This window comes from Arachis stenosperma, chromosome 6 (genome assembly GCF_014773155.1).
Source record: "Arachis stenosperma cultivar V10309 chromosome 6, arast.V10309.gnm1.PFL2, whole genome shotgun sequence".
Lineage (NCBI taxonomy): Eukaryota > Viridiplantae > Streptophyta > Magnoliopsida > Fabales > Fabaceae > Arachis > Arachis stenosperma.
In genome coordinates this window covers 125,024,468-125,048,877 of record NC_080382.1, presented here as the reverse complement: position 1 = coordinate 125,048,877, position 24,410 = coordinate 125,024,468, and the positions used below count along the sequence as shown (strand labels likewise).

The 24,410-nt window shown below is 32.5% G+C and overlaps 2 protein-coding genes across 3 annotated transcripts; both read left to right on the top strand.

The window, feature by feature from the left end:
• Window positions 1-307: 307 nt before the first annotated feature.
• On the top strand, window positions 308-3,901 carry LOC130932688 (serine--tRNA ligase-like). Of its 2 annotated transcripts, XM_057862083.1 has the most exons (9): window positions 308-629; window positions 715-876; window positions 963-1,068; window positions 1,707-1,900; window positions 2,016-2,119; window positions 2,192-2,375; window positions 2,492-2,671; window positions 3,119-3,355; window positions 3,631-3,901. In XM_057862083.1, exons 1-8 carry the CDS (start codon window positions 426-428, stop codon window positions 3,326-3,328), a joined length of 1,344 nt encoding a protein of 447 aa, XP_057718066.1. In that variant the 5' UTR covers window positions 308-425; the 3' UTR covers window positions 3,329-3,355; window positions 3,631-3,901. The 2 variants fall into 2 exon arrangements, with proteins under 2 accessions (XP_057718066.1, XP_057718065.1); XM_057862082.1 differs by lacking the exon at window positions 3,631-3,901 and having other exon boundaries at window positions 3,119-3,479.
• Window positions 3,902-9,214: 5,313 nt separating this feature from the next.
• LOC130932981 (B3 domain-containing transcription factor FUS3-like) lies at window positions 9,215-13,100 on the top strand. The gene is made up of 6 exons (XM_057862461.1): window positions 9,215-9,742; window positions 11,720-11,809; window positions 11,951-12,051; window positions 12,403-12,449; window positions 12,546-12,622; window positions 12,813-13,100. Exons 1-6 carry the CDS (start codon window positions 9,215-9,217, stop codon window positions 13,098-13,100), a joined length of 1,131 nt encoding a protein of 376 aa, XP_057718444.1.
• The last annotated feature ends 11,310 nt before the right edge of the window (window positions 13,101-24,410 follow it).

The following is a 24,410-nucleotide window of genomic DNA, read 5'->3' as shown; positions in this document are numbered from 1 at the left end:
GTTTTATGCTTATATTTTTTTAGATAACAATAAAAATCATAATTGCAGTGATTATAGTAATAATTGTAGTAATTTGAGAGTAAAAAAATAAAAAAATAAAAAGATAATAATACAACGTCTTTATTTAAAAAAGTAAATATAATCATTTGTGAAAGATAAAAATACTAGCTTTAGGAAAAAAAAGTTTTTCTAAACCCTAAACCCTTAAAAAAGTTTATCAAATACAAATATTTTTTTTAAAAAAATATTTTCACTAAAAATATTTTTAGGAATATCAAAATAACTCATTAGTCATTACTCAATCCCTGTTAAACCCAAGGAAACCAAACCCTGTTGGCGCTTTTAGAAGTTTTGGTTCCCTTGTTCAAAGCAAGCAACAGCGGGAGCCGCAGATCTGAGTGTGAGTGAGATTGAAGTTGAAGAAGATGTTAGACATTAACCTCTTCAGGGAGGAGAAGGGCCACAACCCCGAACTCATTCGCGAATCTCAACGGCGTCGTTTCGCCAGCGTCGAACTCGTCGATGACGTCATCAACCTCGACAAGGAGTGGCGCAAGCGTCAATTCGAGCTCGAAACTCTCCGCAAAGACTTCAACAAGATCAACAAAGAAATCTCCAAGCTCAAGCGTGTAACTCTCCTCTCTCTCTCTCTCTCTCTCTCTCTCTCTCTCTCTCTCTCTCTTTTAATTCAATTACTTACTCTAATTAATTTAGGCTGGTGAAGATGCAAGCAACATTATTACTCAATCGGAGGAGACTAAGAAACTCATTGCAGACAAAGAGCTTGAAGTTCGTGACACTTTCAAACTCTTAAATTCTAAATTGGAAAGCATTGGAAACCTTGTCCACGATTCGGTTCCCGTCAGCAATGATGAGGTCACTTTCATTTGCTTCCCTGTTCCTGATTTCATCAGCTTTTCTCTATAACATGATTATGATTATAATTGCCAGTTGTGTTTCAGGCCAATAATGCCGTAATTAGAACCTGGGGAGAGAAAAGGGTGGAGCCTAAACTGAAGAATCATGTAGATCTAGTTGATCTCCTTGGAATAGCAGATACAAAAAAGGGTAACTAACAACTTTTTGTTCTTATCATTTTAATTTATCCCTTATATGTGTATTTTTGTTAATTTGACTAGGAGCTGACATTAAACTTTTAGTATATTCTGTTTCATAATGTTGTTGTTGTCTTCTGAATGACACACCTATATATATATATGTCATACTATCAATGTTCACTGCTACCGATATTCAATTTACCTATTTCGTCATTTCTAAACACTATTGACACCCTATCCAATTCGAGTTTGAAGTGTCTCTAAATCAGAAAGGTAATTAGTCAAATACAAATGTACGATAGCATGTCTTATGAGTGTCTTCGAGCGTCAGACACACGTATACTTTGTTTAATTGGTGTGTGCATGCTTCATAGATGATTCCTCTATTGCATATAATATAGGGATTTTGAAGTGTTTTTTCATCAATAATGTAATATTGCTTTCGACACAAACAACTACATGGTGGAGGAACTCAAACTTCCTTGAAATTGTTGCTAGTCATACTATACTCTGCTTGTCATCTACCGCATGAAGACCTTGGGTTTGTTTTGATCTTTTGATCACCAATATAGTCCATGGAACATGATTGGTGCATTCAAATATGGAAGCCAAGATTATTCTCACATCATGTTTATCAATGCATAACAGGAGCTGACGTTGCTGGTGGTAGAGGCTTCTATCTTAAAGGAGATGGAGTTCGTCTTAATCAAGCTCTAATAAACTTCGGTCTTGATTTTTTGGAGAAAAGGGGATATACTTTATTGCATACTCCTTTCTTCATGAGAAAAGACATAATGTCAAAGTGTGCTCAATTAGCCCAATTTGATGAAGAGCTTTACAAGGTGTGAATACTAGTTAACATTCTTAAATCTCTTAGTGTTACTATACCTATCGTAGTATGACAGCCTTTAAATCTTGAAATGAAATCTTCACCAGTGCAGTTTATTTATTATTCAGGTAACAGGTGAAGGAGATGACAAATATCTGATTGCTACGGCTGAACAGCCCCTTTGTGCTTATCATTTAGATGATTGGATCCACCCAACCCAGCTACCCATAAGGTAATCAATTTAATGGATGCATGTAACGTTGGAAGACTATTGTTTTAAACCTTGGAAATAAGCTCTTTGTAGATATGCTGGATATTCATCATGTTTCCGAAAAGAAGCTGGATCACATGGTCGAGATACTCTAGGAATATTCCGTGTTCACCAATTTGAGAAAGTGGAGCAGTTTTGCCTTACTAGCCCAAATGACAATGATTCATGGAACATGCACGAGGAAATGCTAAAAAACTCTGAAGATTTCTATAAAGAAGTATCTTTTTGTCCCTCATAAGAAACCATGTTTGTTAATTATTGTACATACATTGGTGTGTAAATTAACTATTTTTTCTTCCCACCCCCATAATTGCCTTTCAATGTTCACTGCAGTTGAACATTCCATATCAAGTTGTTGCCATTGTGTCTGGTGCTCTGAATGATGCTGCAGCAAAGAAATATGATCTAGAAGCATGGTTTCCATCATCGCAAACTTACAGAGAGCTAGTGTCCTGTTCAAACTGTACAGACTACCAGGCCAGAAAATTAGAAATTCGATATGGGCAGAAGAAGGTCAGTTATGTTGAATCATATTTTATCGATTTTTTGATAACCCTTGCGTGGAATCTGATCCTACATCCCCACAAAGGTTGTATCATTACCAGTGCAATAGCTTTAATTATATTTTTCTACAATTTAGTAATGGCAGATTTCATTTCTGTTGCCTGATATATGTTGAGTATTTATCTAGCAATCTGAATTCAGAATATGCATTATGTCTTGTAATTTCTATGAGTGCTTCTTTGAAGTTAATTTAATTACCATATATATATATGCATTTTGAAAATAATCAAATGCATATATTCTGTGGTTAGACTTAATGGGTCACAGATATATTGTTGTGCTTTGTCTGCACTGGATGCACCTTTCTTACTTAAGGTGAGCAATATTCATGCATCAATGTGAATGAGCTTTCATAATTCTAACTATTGGCCTTGTACATCTTTTTCGGTGTTGCAGAGCAATGAGCAAATGAAGCAATATGTTCACTTGTTGAACTCTACCCTCACAGCTACTGAGAGGACCATTTGCTGCATACTTGAGAACAACCAGAAGGAGGATGGTGTCGAGATACCTGAAGCCCTCCGACCATTCATGGGTGGAAAGGCATTCCTACCTTTCAAGAACCAGCCAGTTAGTGAAGCCAAAGGGAAGAAATCAAAGGCCTAGTTTCACTATTTTAGTTTAGTCTGAATGGTATTTCATTTATGAAAAACAAGTTTATTCAGATTTTGTTGAGAAATTCAAACAACAACTTAATATTTTGTTCAAGTCTTGAAAACCAAAATGTTTCTTCAATGAGGTTATTTCTCTTGCACAATCCCTACCTATTCTTGCTTCAGTGTTGATGCGAATGATAATAAAAGTAAAACACCATGTAATGTTATAATTTTGGTTGAAGGAGACATAAAAATCCAGTATGTACTAGGAGATGATGTTGGATTCTGAAGTTTTCATGGTTTGTCTTGCAGGGCATTGAAATTGAACCATGTTCAATTTAATGGATCTGCGTCAATCGTGGCTTCAATTACAAATTTTTTTGTAAAGAGGAATATCGTCTGGAAAATAGGGACCAAACTAGTGAAACAAGTTCTGTAATAGGTGGTTGCTACCATAAATTAGTATTTTTATACTGCATGATAAAGTATCACCATAAATTAATTAAAAAGTATTAGGTATAGTATTTTTGAATTAATTAAACTTAATTCAAATGTTAACTAAAATGTCATTCTCTCATTGGTCAAATTATGCTATTTTATTAGTAATATCTATATACATACATATATATATATATATATATATATATATATATATATATATTAATTTTATCCAAGTATCTGTAATAATAGATGAGAAACAGGAGATGCATTGTATTTTGTTACATAACCAACCTTGTGTGTGACTCTTAATAGCATTCACACTCAGAATATCCTCTTAGGACCAGCATGGACAACAAACTTTATATTTTTCCGGAGTCTGATTATCTGAATAGATAAATAATAAATATCAAAGTATTAGATATTAAGGGGGTATATAATTTGCGTTTTTATATTCTGTTTTCTTCTATTTTTAAATTTTATGAAAAAAATAATAAATTTCTGTTTTTTAATTTTATTTCTTGGTTTTATATTTTCTGAAAAAAAAAACAAAAAAAATGATAATGCAAGTGAGTTAATTTTGTTTTGAACAATATTAGGGCCAGCAACTTTAGTATTTTGTAACCATCAATTAGCCATTAATAGTATTTTTAATGGTGTGAGATTACATCCAATGGTGAGAAATCACTCACTTTTCTTTTAATGGTTAAGTGCTGGCCAGAAAACACAAAAATTGTTGGTTCTTAAACTTTTTTTTTTGTTTTTTTTAGAAGAGAAGGGGGAAGGGGGGGAGGGGGGGGGGGGTTGTTTGCTGTTTTTGTGTTTTGTTTTGGGAGAGGGAGAGGGCAGGCGCTCAACCACAATAAGAGCTGATATTTTGTTTAACTTTGCTTTCAATGAATATTTAAACTTAAAATTTAATATAAAAAAGAAACAATCCTTTTTTATCATTAGAAGCTTAAGCTACACTTTGGAGAAAGGAGGTAGTGTTGGAGTATGAAAAAAAATGACGTTGGGAGGGTCATTTCTCTTATAAATTCTCAAACGTTTTAAATAAATAAAAAGAATATATATATATATATATATATATATATATAATTATATTAAAAATATTAATAATGACTAATTGATGGTTACAAATTACAAAAACTACTGGTCCTCTACCACTCCTCTTATAATTATAAAACAAATCAATTTATTTCATTATTTTTTGTCAATAAGTTTCAACCTATTCAAATACTAATTTTCTATGTTCATTAATTTCCTTTTATGATTTTTACTTAATTTATTTAAATTTTTTCTTAGACTTTCATTTTGATTATATTATATGGATATTAGAATTAATTTAAATGATACTATTCTTTGAAATATCTCTGTGTTTTCATTTAACTATATAGACATAGGGTCTGAATTTTAGCACTCTTCATTATGCACAATTTCTTTTTTCAAATAAAAATATTTAATTAATATTATTATAAATTATTTATAACATATATTTAATATTAAAAATAATACATTTTTATTACTATACTTTAACCAAGTATTTTTTTTATTTTGTCTTTCAAAGCACAATCTTTGTTGTGACATTAGGATATATTATTTGTAAATTAAATATTTTTTATATTCGTATAAAAGTATATTATGATTAACTATATATTTAAATTTTTGTAATTTTAACAAAATAAAGTATTAGTTGTTAAATTAAATAATATTATATCAAATCATGTTTAACATAGAAAGTACATTTACCATGAAATTAACAGTGAAATTGTTAAGATACTGTGCTAATAGTAAATAGTCATGTATCCCTACATGTGACATGGCATGTATATTGAAGAAGAGTATGTATCAAAGAAAATGAAAGAGATATTTCGAAAATGTTATTTCCTTTCAAAATAAAAATACTAAAAGTAATTTTTGTTTAAAAAAAATTGAATACTTAAATAAATTTTTTTTTTAAAATTTTAAAATAAAAAAACTGAATAATTATTGATCATAACAAAAAAATAACAAGTGAAATGTACTTACAGAATCACCGAAAATATTAAAAAATATGCTAACTCAAATGTAAAAAACTTTATCATAGTACATATTCCGTGAAACAAATTTTACTGTTGATTCTCTAGCGAGGTATACTAAAAACTTGATGATCTTTGTCATTCTGAAGTTTTGCGGCCAAATCCTTTCAGAGTTACATATTTAAAAAGACTAGAGTTTAATAAGTTTTCAATTCTGAGCATGTTTTGTTTTCTATGAAAAAAAAAGTAAAAACTAAAATAATTATATTCAATTTATAATATACTAATTATTTTTAATTAAAATATCAATATTTTAATAATTAATAATTAATTGATCTATGTCTATGATACTTTAAATGATAAAAAAAATTTATTTTATTAATAAGTGATATTATTGTTATTATCTGAAGTTTTTTGACCAATTAATACGAACAAGAACTCAATTTTAAAAACTTCTAAAAATAATAATTTTTTTTTTAAAAAATACAAAAATATTGAAGTTAATTTTGAAAAATAAAGATACGCCTCACTGAACAAAAATATTATGGAAAAATTTTTTTCAGAGTTTATTTATATTTATAATCAATACCCTCTAATATTATTTTCTATAAGAATAAACTTGTGTATTTTTAAAACAATAAAAAAATTTTATTTTTGTTTATTTTTTGGTCATTTTGAAATAAATTTGCTGCTAAGACAAGTTGAACTGTTAAAATCCACAAGGCTACAGAAGTAAATCCATCAGTAAATTAAGTCACAGTGATACTGTGTTGAAAAGATTTGTTAATTAGTTCTTGCCGACGAAAGAAGATAACGAAGCTACAAATTCGTCTATCATTTATTGATTGATTCACAATCACCTGTGCATGGTCTCCAAGTGTTTTGGCCACCGTATTTTAGATTCCATATACCAGCTAACAGAACAAGCGAACTACACAATGCAGAATGCAAACAAACCCCTTCTCTTCACAGATTATCCTCTGCTCTGCAACATACTGTAAACAAAACAATCGCACAACAAAAGACATGATTTATTTGTACTCTCTACCTTTAGTTGTACATGTGTTTTTAGAATTTAAAATAATTTTAATGTCAATAAAAATAATAATTTATTTTTATTTTAAAAATTATTATTTTAAATAACATGGTTTAATGATTTTATATTAAAATTAAAAAATATGAATGTCATAAGAGACTGTATGATTATAATTACAATTATAAAGTTCTTTGTAAACAATATTATTTTTTATATTAATTTCAACTCTTATGTAAAATAATATTTTTACTAGTGGTAGAAACAATCCACATAATACTCTGAAGATATTTAGCTGTACTCATAAGAAGAAAAAATAATCAATACTTTGAGAAGAAATTATAAGTTGAAGAAACTATAATGTTTAAGATTATTAATTTGCTATTATTTATAAATTTAAAATAAAAAATAAAAAATAATAACTTATAGTATATTATTATCCTGTTATTCTTTATTAAAATTTATTATATATTATAAACCTTTATATTTAGAGAGATAAAATTGATTAAATTTTATTAAAATAACTCAATGTAAAAATATAAAGAAATAGATGTTTTAGGAGTTTAAATACTTAGTATAAAAAATTCCAAACTTCCTTTTCTCTAAATAATATTTTATAATTTATTTCTCTTTAGAATAATAATAAATTCTTGAATAAAATCAAACTCTTTAAAGATTTTTGTTTTCTTTCAAAACTTTAGTGTATATATATAAATAAACCAAATTCTTGATGAACACACCTTCAATAACTCCAATTTGGTATTCTGTGTATGTGGACACTCCATCTAACAGGAAAGTTATTAAGAAATGATATTTTGGCATTACCGATTAATATCTTACCTTTACACACTTCACTTATAATAATTAATTAGTAAATTATTCTTTCTATGTATTTTTATTTCTCTCTTTTTTCTAAAAAATTTAAATTAATCTCTCAAATAGATAAAAAAATAATTTAATTGTGAAAATATAATGTAAATATTAAGTAGTGAGGAGCATAATTTTTTTCCCCACAAAAACACACTTGCAACCGCATAATAAAAATCACACCGTGTTAGTTAAAACTTGAGCCACATGGCAAACTCCTGCGTGTAGCACTGTAACGGTTGGTACATGCAAACACATGATCTCTCTCTTCCCTTAATACTACAACAACAGTTACGCCAACTCGTAATATAGGCAGCTACCTGTTTTTTTGTGTCGTCCATACCATGCACCCTGGTTTTCATTCTCCCATCAAAACTTAAAAACACAGGAGCATCTTCCCGTTGTTGTTCAATACCCCCACTTTTCTTCCACCATTCCTCCTAAAGTTAAGCAAATGTCTCTATTTAATTTCATTTTGAAAATGCGAGAGAAATAATAATAAAGCTAAGCTAAGAGAGTGTATAGTATATGGTAGTGAGTGAGTGTGGGGAATATTAATGCGTGCAAAGGCAAAAACACCCTCACTCTTCACGTCCCATTGATTTCAATTCTGTGAATGTGGGGGTGTGTAGAGATCAGAACTTTTGCAACAGGTGGAGTGGATTCTGAAGCCCCATGTTTCGGCAGAATCCACCATACATCCGTCATAAGCTGTTTGGGCATTCTCTAACCACCACCACCACCGCACTAACCCCTATGCCAACCCTGGTTCCATTCTTACACCAACCCATATTCACCACACCATTCTTCTAGCTAGTTTAGTTTAGTTAACCCCCTTTCCCTGCTTTCTTTTAATTTTCTCTATCTGTCCTCGTTATTATTTATTAGAAAGAGAAAAAAGAGAGAGCAGATGGTAAGGGTAAAGAAAGAGCCAAAAGAAACTAGCCAACATTTAACCATCTAAGCATGAACCTTCCTCACATTTTGCAACCAAAACTCCTATGATATGATATGATCCAAACCCCATTACCCATAACCCATTTACAAATAAAAATCTGTCAAGAGAGAGAAAGAGAGAATTTATGTTGTGGTAAAAAAAAGTAAAAGTGGGTGGAGTAGTAGAGGTAGAGTGGGAGAGAGGATTGGAATTGGGAGAATGCAGGATGCACAAATGTCATAAAAACCAGTCCCTGTAATCAACACACTCAAAAAAACCCTTGCCTAAAATAGAAAAATTCCCCCCCCAAAAAAAAAAAAAGAAATAGAAGATAAAGAGAAGGGGTGTGTGTGTGTTGAACCGAGTGTGAAAGACAGTCCACCATTGATCTGTTTGAACACCAAACCCCACACCCGTTCGTGATTGCCGAGCGTCCTTATAACACCCTTTCTTTCTTTCTTTCTTTCATTCATTCTATCATCATCTATCCATATTTGCACAAACACTCACACTCGTAGAGAGAGAGAGAACAGAAAACCAAAAGCCACTTCCACTGTTTATAGAGAGAGACACCCCAAAAAAAGAAAGAAAAGGAAAACCCTAATGATGATGGATCAGGGACAAGGAAGAGAAAACTTGCTTCTTCAGAAAACCGAGGCCTGTGCCTTCGTGGCAGGTGTTGACGCTCACGACCTTCTTCCCTCTTCTGTCACCGTTCAAGGGAACAACACCAACACCAACAGGATCATAACTACTACCATTCTCCATAACGGGTCATCATCGGAACCGGGTCGGATCCTCCATCATCATGATATTCAGTACCAGCAGGAGCAGGAGCAGGAGCAGGAGGTTGGGCTTGTTGCCACCTTTGGAAACGTGCATAGGAAGAGGAGAATGGCTAGGATGAGGAGGAGGTCCTCACCAACACTGATGCACCTTCAGTTCCACGCTAACACCACCACCCCCACCACTACTCTTTTTCCACCTCTTTCTTCTTCAGGGCAATCTTCTGATACACCACCACCACCACCGACACTTTCTCCTCCTCCTCTTCTTCTTCCTTCTGCTGCTGTTGCTCCTTCCACTACTACTAATACCTCCCCTCACGTGCCTACTCATAATCCCGCACGTGTGAGTTTATTTCCCCCTTTTTCTTTTAATATTATTTTTGTTTTCTCTCCGAGTCCTTAGCATGAACAAGATCTAACAATTAAGCGTCCATATTTAATTAAAATTGGGAGATCTAGCTATCTTTGTTTTTTAAAAAAATTCTTTTCTTATGAGTTTTTTAGAAAAGAATTAATTGGTTGTTTCAGAAATTATTATTATGACCATTATTTGTCATGGTTGGATTTGTAGAGGGAAAAAAAATAAAAAAAGGAATGAACTTTGTGCTTTCTTTTTAGAAGTGCTTCTTGTGTTTATTGGTTGTCAAACTTATTTAATTAAATCAATCTTTATTACTCTTTCCCAATGCTGAATGAGAAGGCTTTTAAGAGTTTTCATACTTTATCGTTGAGATCAACATATTTTGAATAAACAGCTAGCTAGCACAGGAATTTAATCAGTTCTGTTTTTAAAAAATTGATTTATTCTATCTCTCAAACCCTTTGGAACCATTATAATTAAGGATTATTGTTGAATAATGTTGTGGAAGGAGACAAATCAAGAAATTTTCTCAAGATTTATGCATAGACTTGGAGTATATTTATATTTTTTTTAATAACTACATAGACTTGGAGTACATATATATAGTTCTCCAGAAGTCATTTTTATTTTATTTATTTATTTTAAAAATTGAATTTCTTCTTTACAAAACTAAAAAGGAAAAGAAACTTAAAAGTATGGACTATTCCTATTCTTTGTTTCTTTTTGTTTTTGTTGTCAAATATATACATATTGAATGAAAACAATTAGTTACAAGCAAGTACACTTGTGTCAGATTGTACTACTAAAGAACCTAGACGAATACAAAAAAAAGATATTTTTTTTAAAAAGAAGTTATACAGTACAAATAATCCATACGATGTCAAGATACGAGCCCAAAAAATTAAAAAAAAATTACGATGGGAACTTAAAAATTATTGTAATATATTTGGTAGTTTTATTTTAATTTAAAATTTTTTACACACTTCAAATTGGTGTCTATCTATATACCTTTCAAGTTAAGGCGGCGTAGAGAGAGGTTATTAAATAAAAGGAGATAAGTGTGATATATAATCTGAATAATTTCATCTAATAATAATATGTTTATGTCTGAATAAATACTAATTAACTTGTGAAAATAATATTAGTTTTGTTCAATAATTTCTTTTTAGATGTAATTTCATACTTTCTTACTTACTTTTTATACTCTCTTTTATATAGGAGAAGAAAAATTGACAAATATAGATTACATGATTTTTCTAACCGATTCATCTCATTAATACTCTCATCCTTAGAAGTTAAATATTCCTACTTTTTGTTTTCTAAATAGTTGGTGTTATACTTTAAATAAATTGAAAATTGGTGTTTTTTTTAATTTATTTTTCACATATATACATCAACTAATTTATGTACAACTGTTATAATCATGTAGTTTGAAGTAATTTTAAAAATAAATAGTGTTATACATCCAAGTGTATCTTTTAATCAATCAAGTTAGTCTAAAATTAATAAAAATTAGTTATTCTAAATCTTATTATTTAATTTGGTTGAACTTGGTTCATAAAAAGACTTACTACTTAAAAATATACTAAAATATCCAACTCCAAAACACATCTATTTGTAATAATTGTACATTACAATTGGTTGTGTAACATTGAATTAATAACTTCAAATTTGGAAACTCGAGTAATTGATGACATGTATTAACCATGTTGGACAATGCTTTGGGCACTCTAGTAGGTATGGACTAATCTTATGTTCATATGAGGAGCATATAGTGGTGTTTTAGTTACACAAATTTTAGTTAAAGCCAATAAATGGTGTAACATGTTTGCTATAATTTACTATATTTTGTTCCATCTTTTAGTGGCATTTACCTAAATTCTCTAGTTTAATATTGCGAATTTCTTTATTAGAATAAAAACATAATTTGCCTTTACAATTTTATTTGAGTGCTTTTAGGTAATTGATCATACAAGCTTGAGATTCCTTTTTCAAAAGGAGTTAAAGAACAGTGATGTTAGTTCTCTCAGGAGGATGGTATTGCCAAAGGTTTGTTTTTCACTGACATTGACTTTGTTAAATTTAATAAATACAATTGTGTTATAAGGAGTCTAATTATACTCATTACATTATACATGGTATTATATATTTAATGAATGAAATAATATAGGATAACTAAATAATTTGCAGAAAGCAGCAGAGGCTTTTCTTCCTCCTCTTGAATCAAAGGAAGGAATTCTTATCAGCATGGATGACCTAGATGGCATTCATGTTTGGAGTTTTAAGTACAGGTGTGTATTATTTATGGTTAGTTAAATTAATAAAGTGAGAATCCATTTGAATCCTTATCTTGTATTTTATTTTGAAATGTATAGTTTATACTCGTTCTCTTTCCTTCTGAAAAAGTGAACTTATATCTCATAAAAACCTGGTCTTACATCCATCTAATAACATAATAGAAGAGTGTATGTCATTTTTTTTGGTATAAAAAAATGAATATACAATACTTTTCTTATGTTTTACATTAACATTGGTTGAATATACAATTTACCTTTTGATTTAAACAAACTGTACAGTTTAAGTTTTTTAATTTATTAATTCTACAAACTTAAATTTATTTGTATTGATTTCCAAAAATGTAGATTTTGGCCCAACAATAATAGTCGCATGTACGTCCTTGAAAACACTGGTATGTCCTTAAATTACTAATATTATAAGTTAAAATTATTTTGAAATATTTGAACATTACTAATTATAGTATATTCTTTGTGTTGAATCTTTTCAGGAGAATTTGTTAATGCACATGCTCTTCGGATGGGAGATTCTATTATGGTTTACCAAGATAGTCGAAATCATAATTATGTATGTTCCGGATTTTTTCCTTTTATTCTGTCAATTAAGTATCTATTAATTTGGATAAGATAATATACAAAAATATAGGTAATTTTTGTAAATGAACAGATTTAGAGATGGAGTTAACTTTTCAAAGATCTAATAAGATCTATAACAAATTTCTTATGATCACGTTATTTAACATGTTACATGTTTGTAGGTCATTCAAGCAAAGAAAGCTTCTGATCAAGATGAATTTATGGAAGAAACTAACGACATGGCAAATGATATCTTCCTTAATGATTACGAAGTTAGCAAACCTGGTTGTTTCAGCTTGACTTACCCAGCTTTGAATGACACTGCAGGCATGTCATTCATATATGAGACTACATTCTCAAATGATAGTCCTCTTGACTTTTTGGGCGGATCAATGACTAATTTTTCAAGGATTGGACCAACTGAAACCTTTGGTTCTGTTGAAAATTTGTCACTTGATGACTTCTACTAAATGTGGTTATTATGTATAAGCAGCAGCAGCCAAAGCCTTAATAATATGGTACAAGAGAAGTATTTTAATTTTGAGTGTGGGTTTGTTCAATATGCTACTAAACAAAAGTTAAAACTTGCCCTGTTTTCTTGTATTTATTTATTTTGTTGTTTGTTTTGATCATGATTTTGTGTAGAATAAAAGAGTAGCAGGCGGATATATAATGTATTATGTTCTTCTCTCTGACTACTCTATCATGTATTATGTTATCTATAAGTTTTTGTCAGAATCTACATATAAATAAGATCTGAATGTCTATTACGAAGTTGTCATCGTGTACGCTCTATTATATATGCTGGTCAACAGTAATGTTTATAATTTTAATGCTGTAGTTGATAGACAGAATGGTTGATGAGTAGATAAATGAGTTTTGAACGATATAACTTAAAAATGATCTGATAAAGATATTAATATTTGAAATTATGTTAAATTTTTTAATTTTTGTAAATAAAATTTAAATTTAAAAAGTAATTTTTTAAGTACTCTCGAAGTACTCCTAACTTTTTAAAAGACATAACACAAACATATAATTTCTTTTTATTTACCAACTAAGTATTTATATTTTTGAAAAATATAAATACTTCTCAGATAAAAAAGATTTTACTAAATTAAATCTAATAAATAATAATTTTTTTTATAATTTAGTGCTTAACTTATTAGAATAATTTAATCATTTCATCACTATTTTGTGAGGATTATCATAGAAATATCTTTAAAGTCAAAATTTTTTATAGTCTTGGAACTTATTAATTAATCTCGAATTGTTAACTTCAAATTCATAATCTTACAATCCACCTTTATTTATGATCAATTTTGATGTCTCATCTCTAAGATAGGATTTAGGTGTATAATTTCTAACTTAATTCCAAGATTTCTAAACTTATTTTTTCTTAAATTTGATTTGTGATGAATTGAAGTTGTTGGTGTGAATTTAGTTTAGACCAAAGACTTGTCAAGTTGATCAAAGACAGAGAAGAGTTCTTGGATAAAGGGAGAATTAAGTCTCAGAGTGGTCCCTGAAGTTATACTCGTGCTTCATAGTAGTCCTGAATTTAATAATTACCCAAATTGGTACTGAAGTTAAACGCCGGGACTCAGTGTCGTCCTTCCGGCACATTCCCTCCAGCTGGCATGATCGAAAAGCTGATCTGCTTAACTTGGTGACACGCGAGCAACACTAAAACGACGTAGTGTTGTTAGTGGCGCGTAAATGCCCTAAAACGACGTCGTTCATTCCAAATTTGATTTTGAAGAATCCCCCATCAAACGTTAACGTAACGCATTGTATCCCTCTCTCAAAATACAACACAAACAGAGTCTTTCTTCCTCCCCTATACTCATCAATGGCAGTGGTGTGATTGCTGCGATTTCATCAGAACACGACTGCTCTGAAGAATCAGATTTCGTCATCTGTCTCAAACGAAGACTGTATCGAAGGCTGGTTTCTCTGAAAGAGGTAAGGAAAAAAAATATAATGTATATAAGGAATGCTCTGTTTTTGTTAAGGTTGTTAGTTTAATATCTTCAGTAGTTAGAAAGAATTTTTTGGAGTGTAATATGTGAGTATGCATGTTTGTGTTTCGCAATATTTAGCTATGGTTTGATCGCAACTAGTTTTTTGAGTGGTTAGACTAATGAAAGTATTGACTGGATAATGGTTGTGCTGTCATGGTGAAAAGATGTTTCTTATCTGTTATGATTTGCTGCATTTACAGTTAATGTGGTTTTCAACTTGTTAATATGGTTGAAAATGATGAGGTTGATCATGAAATTTTGTTTTTAAATTGCAGATGGGAGATCCTTGGATTACCATCATATTTCACCATGGAGGGTCATTCATCATAGAGCGTGATGGGAGTGTGATTTACAGTGGTAGACAGATTTCTGAGTTGCCGAGAATTGACGTTGACACATTGGATGTATTTTTTGTCCGAGACTACTATAAGACACTTGGATATGACAATGTGACTCACAGTTGGTGGCTGGTGCCTAATAGGCCATTGCAAAGTGGTCTTAAAGCTTTGACACATGACAAAGAGCTCATGGAGATGTGTTACATTGCTCAGACAAACAAGGGAATTGTCCATGTGTATTATGAACATGGAGTCTCTGAACCTGTGTTTGATGAGAAAACAGAACTAGCATCATCCAAAGACAAGGAGTTAATAGTGCTACCAGACCCTATTCCACATTCATACCCCAGCATCAATGTCACAGCCAATACAATTTCTACCACATCACCACCAATTCCAACTTCAGAACCAATACACACCACCATTCCTACTCCAACAACAATTCCCACAACTCTGCCTACTGGTAAAGGTATTTTAGGACCAAAGTATAAGACTCGCATTAATGCAACTTCTGTTAGTTATTCCAAATCACCACCCAAAAAAATGGCAGCACCTACTGCTGCTGCTCCCACTGTTAAGCCCACCCCACCACAAAAAATAATGGCCAAACCCACAGTTGCTACTAGTACTAAGCCTAACCCACCACCAAAAAGAATGGGCCAGTATACTGCTGCTCCTACTACCAAGTCCAACCCACCACCAAAGTCAACGGCCCAGCCCACTTCAAAACCTCTAACAAGATCAGCATCACAAAAATCAAGGAGATTTGATATACCAAAGAAAGGCCCTCAAAAAGTAAAAAATGCAGCATCATATGCAAGGAGGCCTTTAACAAGATCAGCTGCAACTGGAACTTTTGGAAGAGCATCTGTTAAGGGATAGGATCCCAAAACTGTGTTTGTGAGCTTGTCTAGTGAGAAAGAATCTTTAGACAGCCATGACAGTTATGACAGTGTAGAGGATGAACTGTATAGGCCTGCTGGTGATGATGTCTCTAGTGAGGCAGAAGAAGTGGTTGTGAAGAGATCAATTGGAAAGAAGAGTGATGTTAAAAAGAGGACTACAACAGATAAGAAAGAAGCTAATGAAAAGAGTTCAGTTATGCCTGAGGATGATGGTCTTGTGTGTGCAGACTCAGGGTCTGAAAATGATGAGTTCTTTTTTGGTCCGATTCCTAAGATTGGTGAAATGGCAGCATATTATGATGCTCAAGATGGAGCTTATGATGAATTTGATAGTGGAGAGTCTTGGCACTCTGAGGAAATGAAGACTCCACCTAACTCTGAGGATGAGTTAGAGGAGGTTGATTCAGATGAGGTGTTTCCGGTGTTTATGGAAGGAGAAAGGTTTGGTGAGCTTAAATTAGAGGTTGGAATGAAATTTAATTCGAAGATGGAATTCAAGGAGGCTGTTCGTGAGTACTGTATCCAGGAGGGAAGGTGGATCTGGTGGAAGAAGAATGACAATTTAAGGATGAGGGCTGTGTGTAAGGGAGAGGACTGTATCTGGCTTGTATATGCTTCCAGGGACAGTAAGGATAACTGCTGGCAGATCAAGACATTTATGGACGATCACACTTGTCCTAGAGAGACTATGAACATGCTAGCTAACAGGAAGTGGCTGGGTTGCAAACTGGTTAGGAAATTAAGAAAATATCCCAACTGTAAACATTGTGAAGTTGCACAGTACTTTAAGAGCAAGTGCGACTTGGATCTCAACAAGTCTTCACTAACAAGGGCTCTAGAGAATGCTAGGGCCATAGTGTATGGAGATGCTGCTGTCAGTATGGTATGGTTAGGGATTACGGGTTGACATTACTAAAAACTAATCTTGGCTCCACTGTTAGTATTGGTGTTAGAGCTCATTCCAATTCTGATGAAGATCCAACTTTTGATAGGATGTACATTTGCCTTGATGGGTGTAAAAAAGGGTTCAAGGCTGGCTGTAGACCACTTATAGGGTTGGATAGAGCATTTCTAAACACACAACATGGTGGTCAAATCCTCTCTGCGATTGGTCAAGACACAAACAATCACATATATGTGATTCTTTATGCAATAGTGTCCATTGAAAATATGGAGAATTGGCGATGGTTTCTGGAATTGCTGCACCAAGACTTGGGTGATTACAAACAACATGATTGGTGTTTTATTTCAGACATGCAAAAGGTATTGTTGTTTATTGCTAGATATCTTAAATAATGGTAGTGATTCTTAGTAATACATGCTCAGTAGTAAATCCTTTTACTATTGTCTATTTTTGTTTACTGGTTTATACACATAAATATGTTTACTGCTATTTAGATCAATTGAGTAATTATTGTATAATTTGAATGCTGCATAATTGATGGTTGCTTTATAGGGGGTAGTATCTGTTTACTCTGCTGAAGGGGCAAGTTGATGTCACTTACACAACTTTAGGGACCACTCCGAGTTCATTAAAATAACATTAGGGACCTTTTTGAGGCTCGATTTGAAACTTTAGGGACCACTCTGAGTTCATTAAAATAATATTAGGGACCTTTTTGAGGCTCAATTTGAAACTTTGTTACTAGCTTTTTGGGTTTGCAGGGTATTATCCATGCAGTTCAGGATGTGTTCCCAAATGTCCATCATAGATTTTGTGTATGGCATTTATGGAGGAACTTTAACAAACAGCGGAAGGATAATCAGCTTAGATATTTGCTTTGGGAGTGTGCAAGGTCTACAACTCAAGAAGGATTCGTTGAAGGGATGAAAAAATTGGAAAAGCTAAATAAGGATGCTTGGACTTATCTATGCAAATGGCCAAATAATTCATGGAATAGGGCATTCTTCAGCAGTGCACCTAAAATGGACAACATTTGCAATAATGCATGTGAGATTTTCAACTCACGGATCAAAGAACCTAGAGCCAAGCCTATTATCACACTGTTGGAGGAGGTTAGAATGTATACCATGAGATCTATATCCAGAAACAAGGTGAAGTTGAGGAACAATGATGGGATCCTACCTCCAATACAGAGAAGCAGGTTGGAAAAGATAAGAAAAGAATAAAAAAATTGGGTTCCCATGTGGTCTGGTGATGCAGATTATGAAATATTTGAAGTTCATAGGTGGCCTACAAATGTGGCTGTGGACTTGGGCAAGAGATCATGCACCTATGGTTTTTGGCAACTAAGTGGTATGGTTTTTTTATGCATATGTTTTAATCTTTTTATTTTTGATTTGCAGTTGGAATTTTGTTTATGTATGACTATGATGTTCTGTGTAGGGATGCCATGTGTGCATGCATGTGCCGCTTTGGCCGAGGCTGGTAGAAGACCAGATGAATTCTGTCATCCCTGGTTGACCATGGAAGCATACAACAATACCTATGCCTTCCATATAAATCCAATTCCTGGTCAGGCACTGTGGGAGAAATCACCACATAATAGACCTTAAGCACCAAAGTTCAAGAAGAAGCCAGGGCCAATTAAGAAAAAAAGAAAAAAGGATGCCGATGAGGAGCCAAGTAGAGGCAAGAAGCAGAAGACCTCCATGAAAAGAGTTTATAAAAAAGGACATTGTTGCTATTGTGGTGAAACAGGTCACACAAAGAGGAACTGTCGTAAGAGGGCCGATGACGAAGAATCAATTGTTATGGCGGCTGTTGCTGTTGCTAATGGAGGTGAGGTCAAAAATTCTGCTCCAACTACTGCTGTAAATGGTGGTGATGCCCCAGCTGTGTCACAGGATCATGTCGAGATTCAGCTTGATCTTAGTCAACCTATTTTGTCAGAAACTGATGACTCGCAATAGGTTGGTAATATTACTTACCCATATATACATGTATATTCCACTCTTTTAAATTTTCTTAGTCACATTAAATTTTTGGTGTTTCATACATAGGTGCAACCACCTCCTATTTGGCTAACCGAACTGCCTCCTAAGAGAAAAATGTCCACACCCAAAAAGAATAGTCCTCCAACAAGCAGTCAGCCTGCAAGAACTGAAACAGCAAGCAATCTACCAGCAACCATAATGAGATTTGTGCCTAATCCTGGATTCAAGCCACCCAGAACCAAGAATTAATGACTTGGATTATTATATTTAGGGACATTATGGTGTCTTTATTTGTCTGTTTGGGTGAAGTAATCTACTGTGTATGCTTTCTTACTTACAATTCCAGTGTTGGAGATTGAAAACTTATGACACTTATGTTTTGAAAACTCTGATATAGTTGATGACTATTGTTCTGGCTTTATAATGCCTTATTTTAGATGTAATCACTACATTATGAAATATGAATTATGACTTTCTTGAAGGCATCTGTGTTAGATTTTTTGATTTTATTTTGTACTCTTATATGCAATTAAGATGCATTCCAAACACTATCAATTCCCATTTTATTGACAACAATTATATTTTGGATTAAGAAATTGGTAGTTCACATTGTTTCTCCAATTTCCAAAATTTGCAAGCACACTAGTCTCAATCACTTTAAGTTTCATTTCTTTCAAAACTGACAGGTACAACTACAGCAAGAACATGAACATCTCATTTGTTTCTTCCCAGATACAATTGCCCAAATTGTCTATCTAACTTTAAGACAAGAACAGCTACTGTAACCAGCAGCATAAATACAAATACCAAAATCCCACCCACTTTTAGAACCCTAACTTCAGACTCTAATCTTCCTAGTTTCCAAGCAAACTTCATCTTCCATTCTTCATTGTCAATTGAAGGGCTTACTCTACCATCACATGTGATCACATCTTCTTCAAGAATTTTATCAATCCACATAAACAAACCACACCACTTCTTGCCAACAGTATGCACCAAGGTAAAAGAATCAACCAAATTTATATCCAAAATTACAGCAAACAACAACAACAACACCCGCTTACATTGTAGTTTGGACAATCTATGAACGGTCTTCCTGGATTAGAATCCCTCGTTGACCATCGTAGCACTGGTCTCAAACCGCATCTACACCATTCTGGTAAATGTGAATCCCTGTTCCTGTTCATTCTTTTTATGATGCTTCCAAATGATCGTGGGTTGTTCGAGCTCCCAGCAGCGTTGCTTGCGCTATCCATTGCCGTCTGGGTATCAAGATGCTGAAGAGAAACCAATGGAAGAGACCAGAAGAGAAGAGAAGGGGCACTGGAGATTGATCTTCAAATTTGGGAATTAGGGATTTTAAACTTTGAATTAGGGGCCAAATTGAGTCAACAAAATTTGTTCATCCACCTCAGCTAGCCGGTAGCGTTGCCATCATGTCAGCACGTTAGCCAGATCAGCTTTCTGATAGGGAATGTGCTGGAAGGACAACATTGGGTCCCCGCGTTTAACTTCAGGTACCAATTTGGGTAATTATTAAATTCAGGGACTACTATGAAGCACGAGTGTAATTTCAGGGACCACTCTGAGGTTTAGCTCGATAAAGGGATGAAATTAATGTCATTCTCTACAAAACTTGTTATGCTGAGGGAGAAGGAAGAGAGTCGAAATGAAAGAATTCTGGCTCCACATGGCGATCAAAAGATCCATAATTTGACTTGTTACAATAACATTAACCATGGAATAAGATTTTTTGGTTTCATATCAACTATGGAAGTTTATATATATCTTGACTTGAGATATTGACAATAGTCAAAAGAAATGATGCTGATACCTCCTAAATAATTCCATGAGACATAAATTGACACTAAATATGAGGTGACAGGACAACAGGACTACTCAAAAATACTCTTGACAGATTCTTATAAAAAATAAGTGAAATAAAGATTGGGCAAAAACAAAAGATTACATTTAAAATGTGCTTACAAGATTAATCTAATCTTATTAGAATAATTGTCTTGAATATGGGATAGGTTGCTTAACCTTCCATTTAGTAGGACGTGAGCTTCAAAACCTTGAGGATCAAGTTGAACATAAACGAGGATGAACTTGCATAGCAAATTTAGCAATCAAGAAATGATGATTAAGCTAAGAAGAATTGCCTTTATATAGAACTAACAATAGCTTGAAAGGAAATTTCTATTCTACAACTCATACATACACAAACGTTAGAGAAATTTCCAATTACACTAACAAAAAAAAGGAGTACAAGTATATTTGAGTCTTGAGAGTCCTTTGTTTTGTTATTTGATTTTATTTTCAGTCTCACTAATCTTTTAAGCTTTGTTCTTTGTTGGTTCATTTATTTTTTCAACGTTCAAACATTTAAGTTTATGTTTGATTTTCATTTTATTCAAGTTTACATTTCCTTTTCATTTCGTGCAAAGTTTATTTCAACTCCTATAATTTATAAGTCTTAAGGTTTATTTTTAGTCTAGTGAATTCGTATTTATTCCCGAATTGAGATATTGATACAAGTTTGGTCGATCCCTTCTGTTGAGATCACAAAACCAAAATCCAAGACAAACAAAAGCTATAAGCAACATTAAAATTCTAAACTTCGTTTTGGCAAACGACAACTCTTTCTTTGGAATTGATGAGCTCAAAACCAGAGGATAATAAACTTGGAACGAAACCTACCTTCTCTACAATTGTAGTCAAATAATTCTTTCATGTCAAAAAATGCTAATTTTTATGAACAAATTTAAATTCTCTAAAAGAAAAAAATGAGTAAAGTGATAAAGTTGAGTGGTTAATTATCTTAAAATTCATAACTCTTATTACATGCGAGTCTTACTATCTTAATTTAAAAATGATCAACCTCTTACTTTATCATTTTATCAATTTTTTCTTTTTAAAAGATTTTGATCTTTCACAACAATTGCCTTAACTTTTCAAGAGTATCCCAATAACCCAAAAATTAAATTTAATTAATTACTTTATTTTAAATATCCATCAAAATACAAATTAAAAAATGAAAGAAAATTCACTACAACAAAAATGATAAATACCATACAGTAATTACCAGGGATTCTGCGGCAAATTCTTTGCCCCAAAACTATTTGATTATTGGCAAAAAATTTCTGCCGATAATTTTGGTGCCACACTTTTTTTGTGTGCCTAATTACCGTCGTATTTTTCTCTCGATAAATTCATTTTTTTATTTTTTAACACAATTAGTAGTCAAATCTAAATTTTGTATTCTTTTTAATTTAGTTTTTACACAATTAGTAGTCAAATTTTAAATAATAGAAACTAAATAATAATTTTATTAAATATCAAATGTATAAATAGATTAAAAAATCAAATAAATAAAATACAATCAAATAGTCTAGAATAAAATTCTAATCACTATGAATCCTGATGATTGTCGTCGTCGTCATCCCTTTGGTCCTGCTGAGGCAGTGGACTAGGCGGTGATATTGGTGCCCCTCCAATTCCTTCAAATCGACACTGTCCACGACTTCGACAGAGCTGGTGGTAAAGACGAATGAAGCCCTCAATGTGGAGGTGCGGAGGTTGTTGGCAAAGAATGATCCTAACCCGTAGATGTAATTGTTGTACGGCTCAGATGTGGTCTAGCACCAAATTGTATCACGATCGACGACTGAATTAGCAAAGATGTTGCTGTCCCCTCTAGTAGGCTGGGATTGCTGCGTTGTGGTCTCCAGTTTCTACGTTTAGGACTCTTGTGTATCACATGTTATGATTAAGACAACAATTAATTGAAAACTTTATTTACTCACATAATGATCTGCAGATCGTTGATTGGCAAATCTCTCCTTGTTCTCCTTCAAGGTGTGAGTATGCTTGAAGGTCTCCACCATCGTCGCATCACGATTTAATGACTTAGACTACACATATTGAAACAATATGTTAAATCAAGTAATAATGAGATTAAATGTCAAAGAAAAAATGAACTTAATAACAAAATAAAACAAGTTATATACCAGCCTGGACTTTATCTTCATGAAAGTTGCTGATCCGTCAGTATACTTTGACGACCTGACAGATGCCCTATTAGTTCTGTTTGTGAGATATCAATGCGTGAACCCCTTATTGGTTTCCCAATGGACGTATTCTTCTTAATGTCCGAGCAGAGCCAAATAGTAAGGTGGTCACGCCTATCACATATGTCTTGCATCATCTTCTGAAACTACCTATCAGAATTAAATTCAAATTTGATTCTGATTAGACTTTTATCTTTAGTAGGTTAAATCAAATTTGAACTAATCTTTAAACTTCAATTATATTTAGATTTTTTAGAAATTTTGGTAGAGTTTCATTTATAATTAAAAGGTACCTAAAGCTCTATCCATCAATAATACTTAAACAATTCACAAACAAACCAATATTGCATTATATCACTAAATATACACTAAAAACTCAATTATCACAAATACTATTATCTGAAACAATCCACCATCACAAATTATACTTAATGAATTATGCCAAACAAACTCAAACATTCCAAATCACATGGTAGCTACAACATGCAATTTAAAATCCAAAATATTCATAGAGGCATATTATCGAACACTTGGCATGCAAAGACATAAACAACAAGAAATAGCACAAACAACCATTCTTTTTTTTATCAATTCATACTAATTAGCATATACAACACAAAATCAGTAGCAATATCCATCAACAATCAGGAATTCTCAAAACACTTTCAACAATTCAAACTTACTGATCTAAATTGAACCTATCTTAACCAACCAAAATCCACTAAAACTAGAAAATTAAATCTAACTAAATTAAACTAATTAACTAAAATCAACCTAATAACTAATACTAACCAAAACAAAATTTGAAAAAGTAGTTTGATCAAAACCTAGAGTGTTGAACAAAGATAGATGAAATAGAGAAGAGGAAAAAGAGTGTTGGCGGAGCTGTGATGTCGTTGGAGCTAGAGGTGGTGAAGGGTGGTTGTCGTTGTCGAAGTGTGGAGAACTATGGAAATAGAGAAACAGTGCAGTTCTAGTGCTGTGTTTAAGAGAGAGTTGGAAAGCTAGAGATAGAAGGTGAAAAAGAAGGAGACATTACAAGAAAAACGTTAAGTACTGTCAAATTTATCGACGGAAAAATAAAAATAATCCACGGTAATAAATTTACCGTTGGATTTTTCATCGCATCTAATCTGGCGGTATTAACCTCGCCAGTAACTGTTTATCGTCGGATTTTGTTGTTTACCAATAACTTGCAGTGAATTTAGCGGCGGAATTAGTTTCTTAAGCTACGAATATCTGATGTCAGTTACTGGTAGATTTTTCTCGATTGTAACTTTGGTGCCAAACTATTTTGTTCCCGCATTATTACCGCCACATTTTTCCCCGGGAAATCTAATGGTGAGTTCAATTTTTTGTTTTCTTTTTCAATTTTTTTATGAAATTAGTGTTTAAATTCTAAACTTTTTATTTAAATTTATTTTTTGTACAATTAGTAGTCAAATTATAAATAATAGAAGTCAAATATATTAAATTATCAAGTGTACAAATAAAATGAAAAATCAAATAACAGAGAAATGATACAATTAAATAGTGTATAAAAAA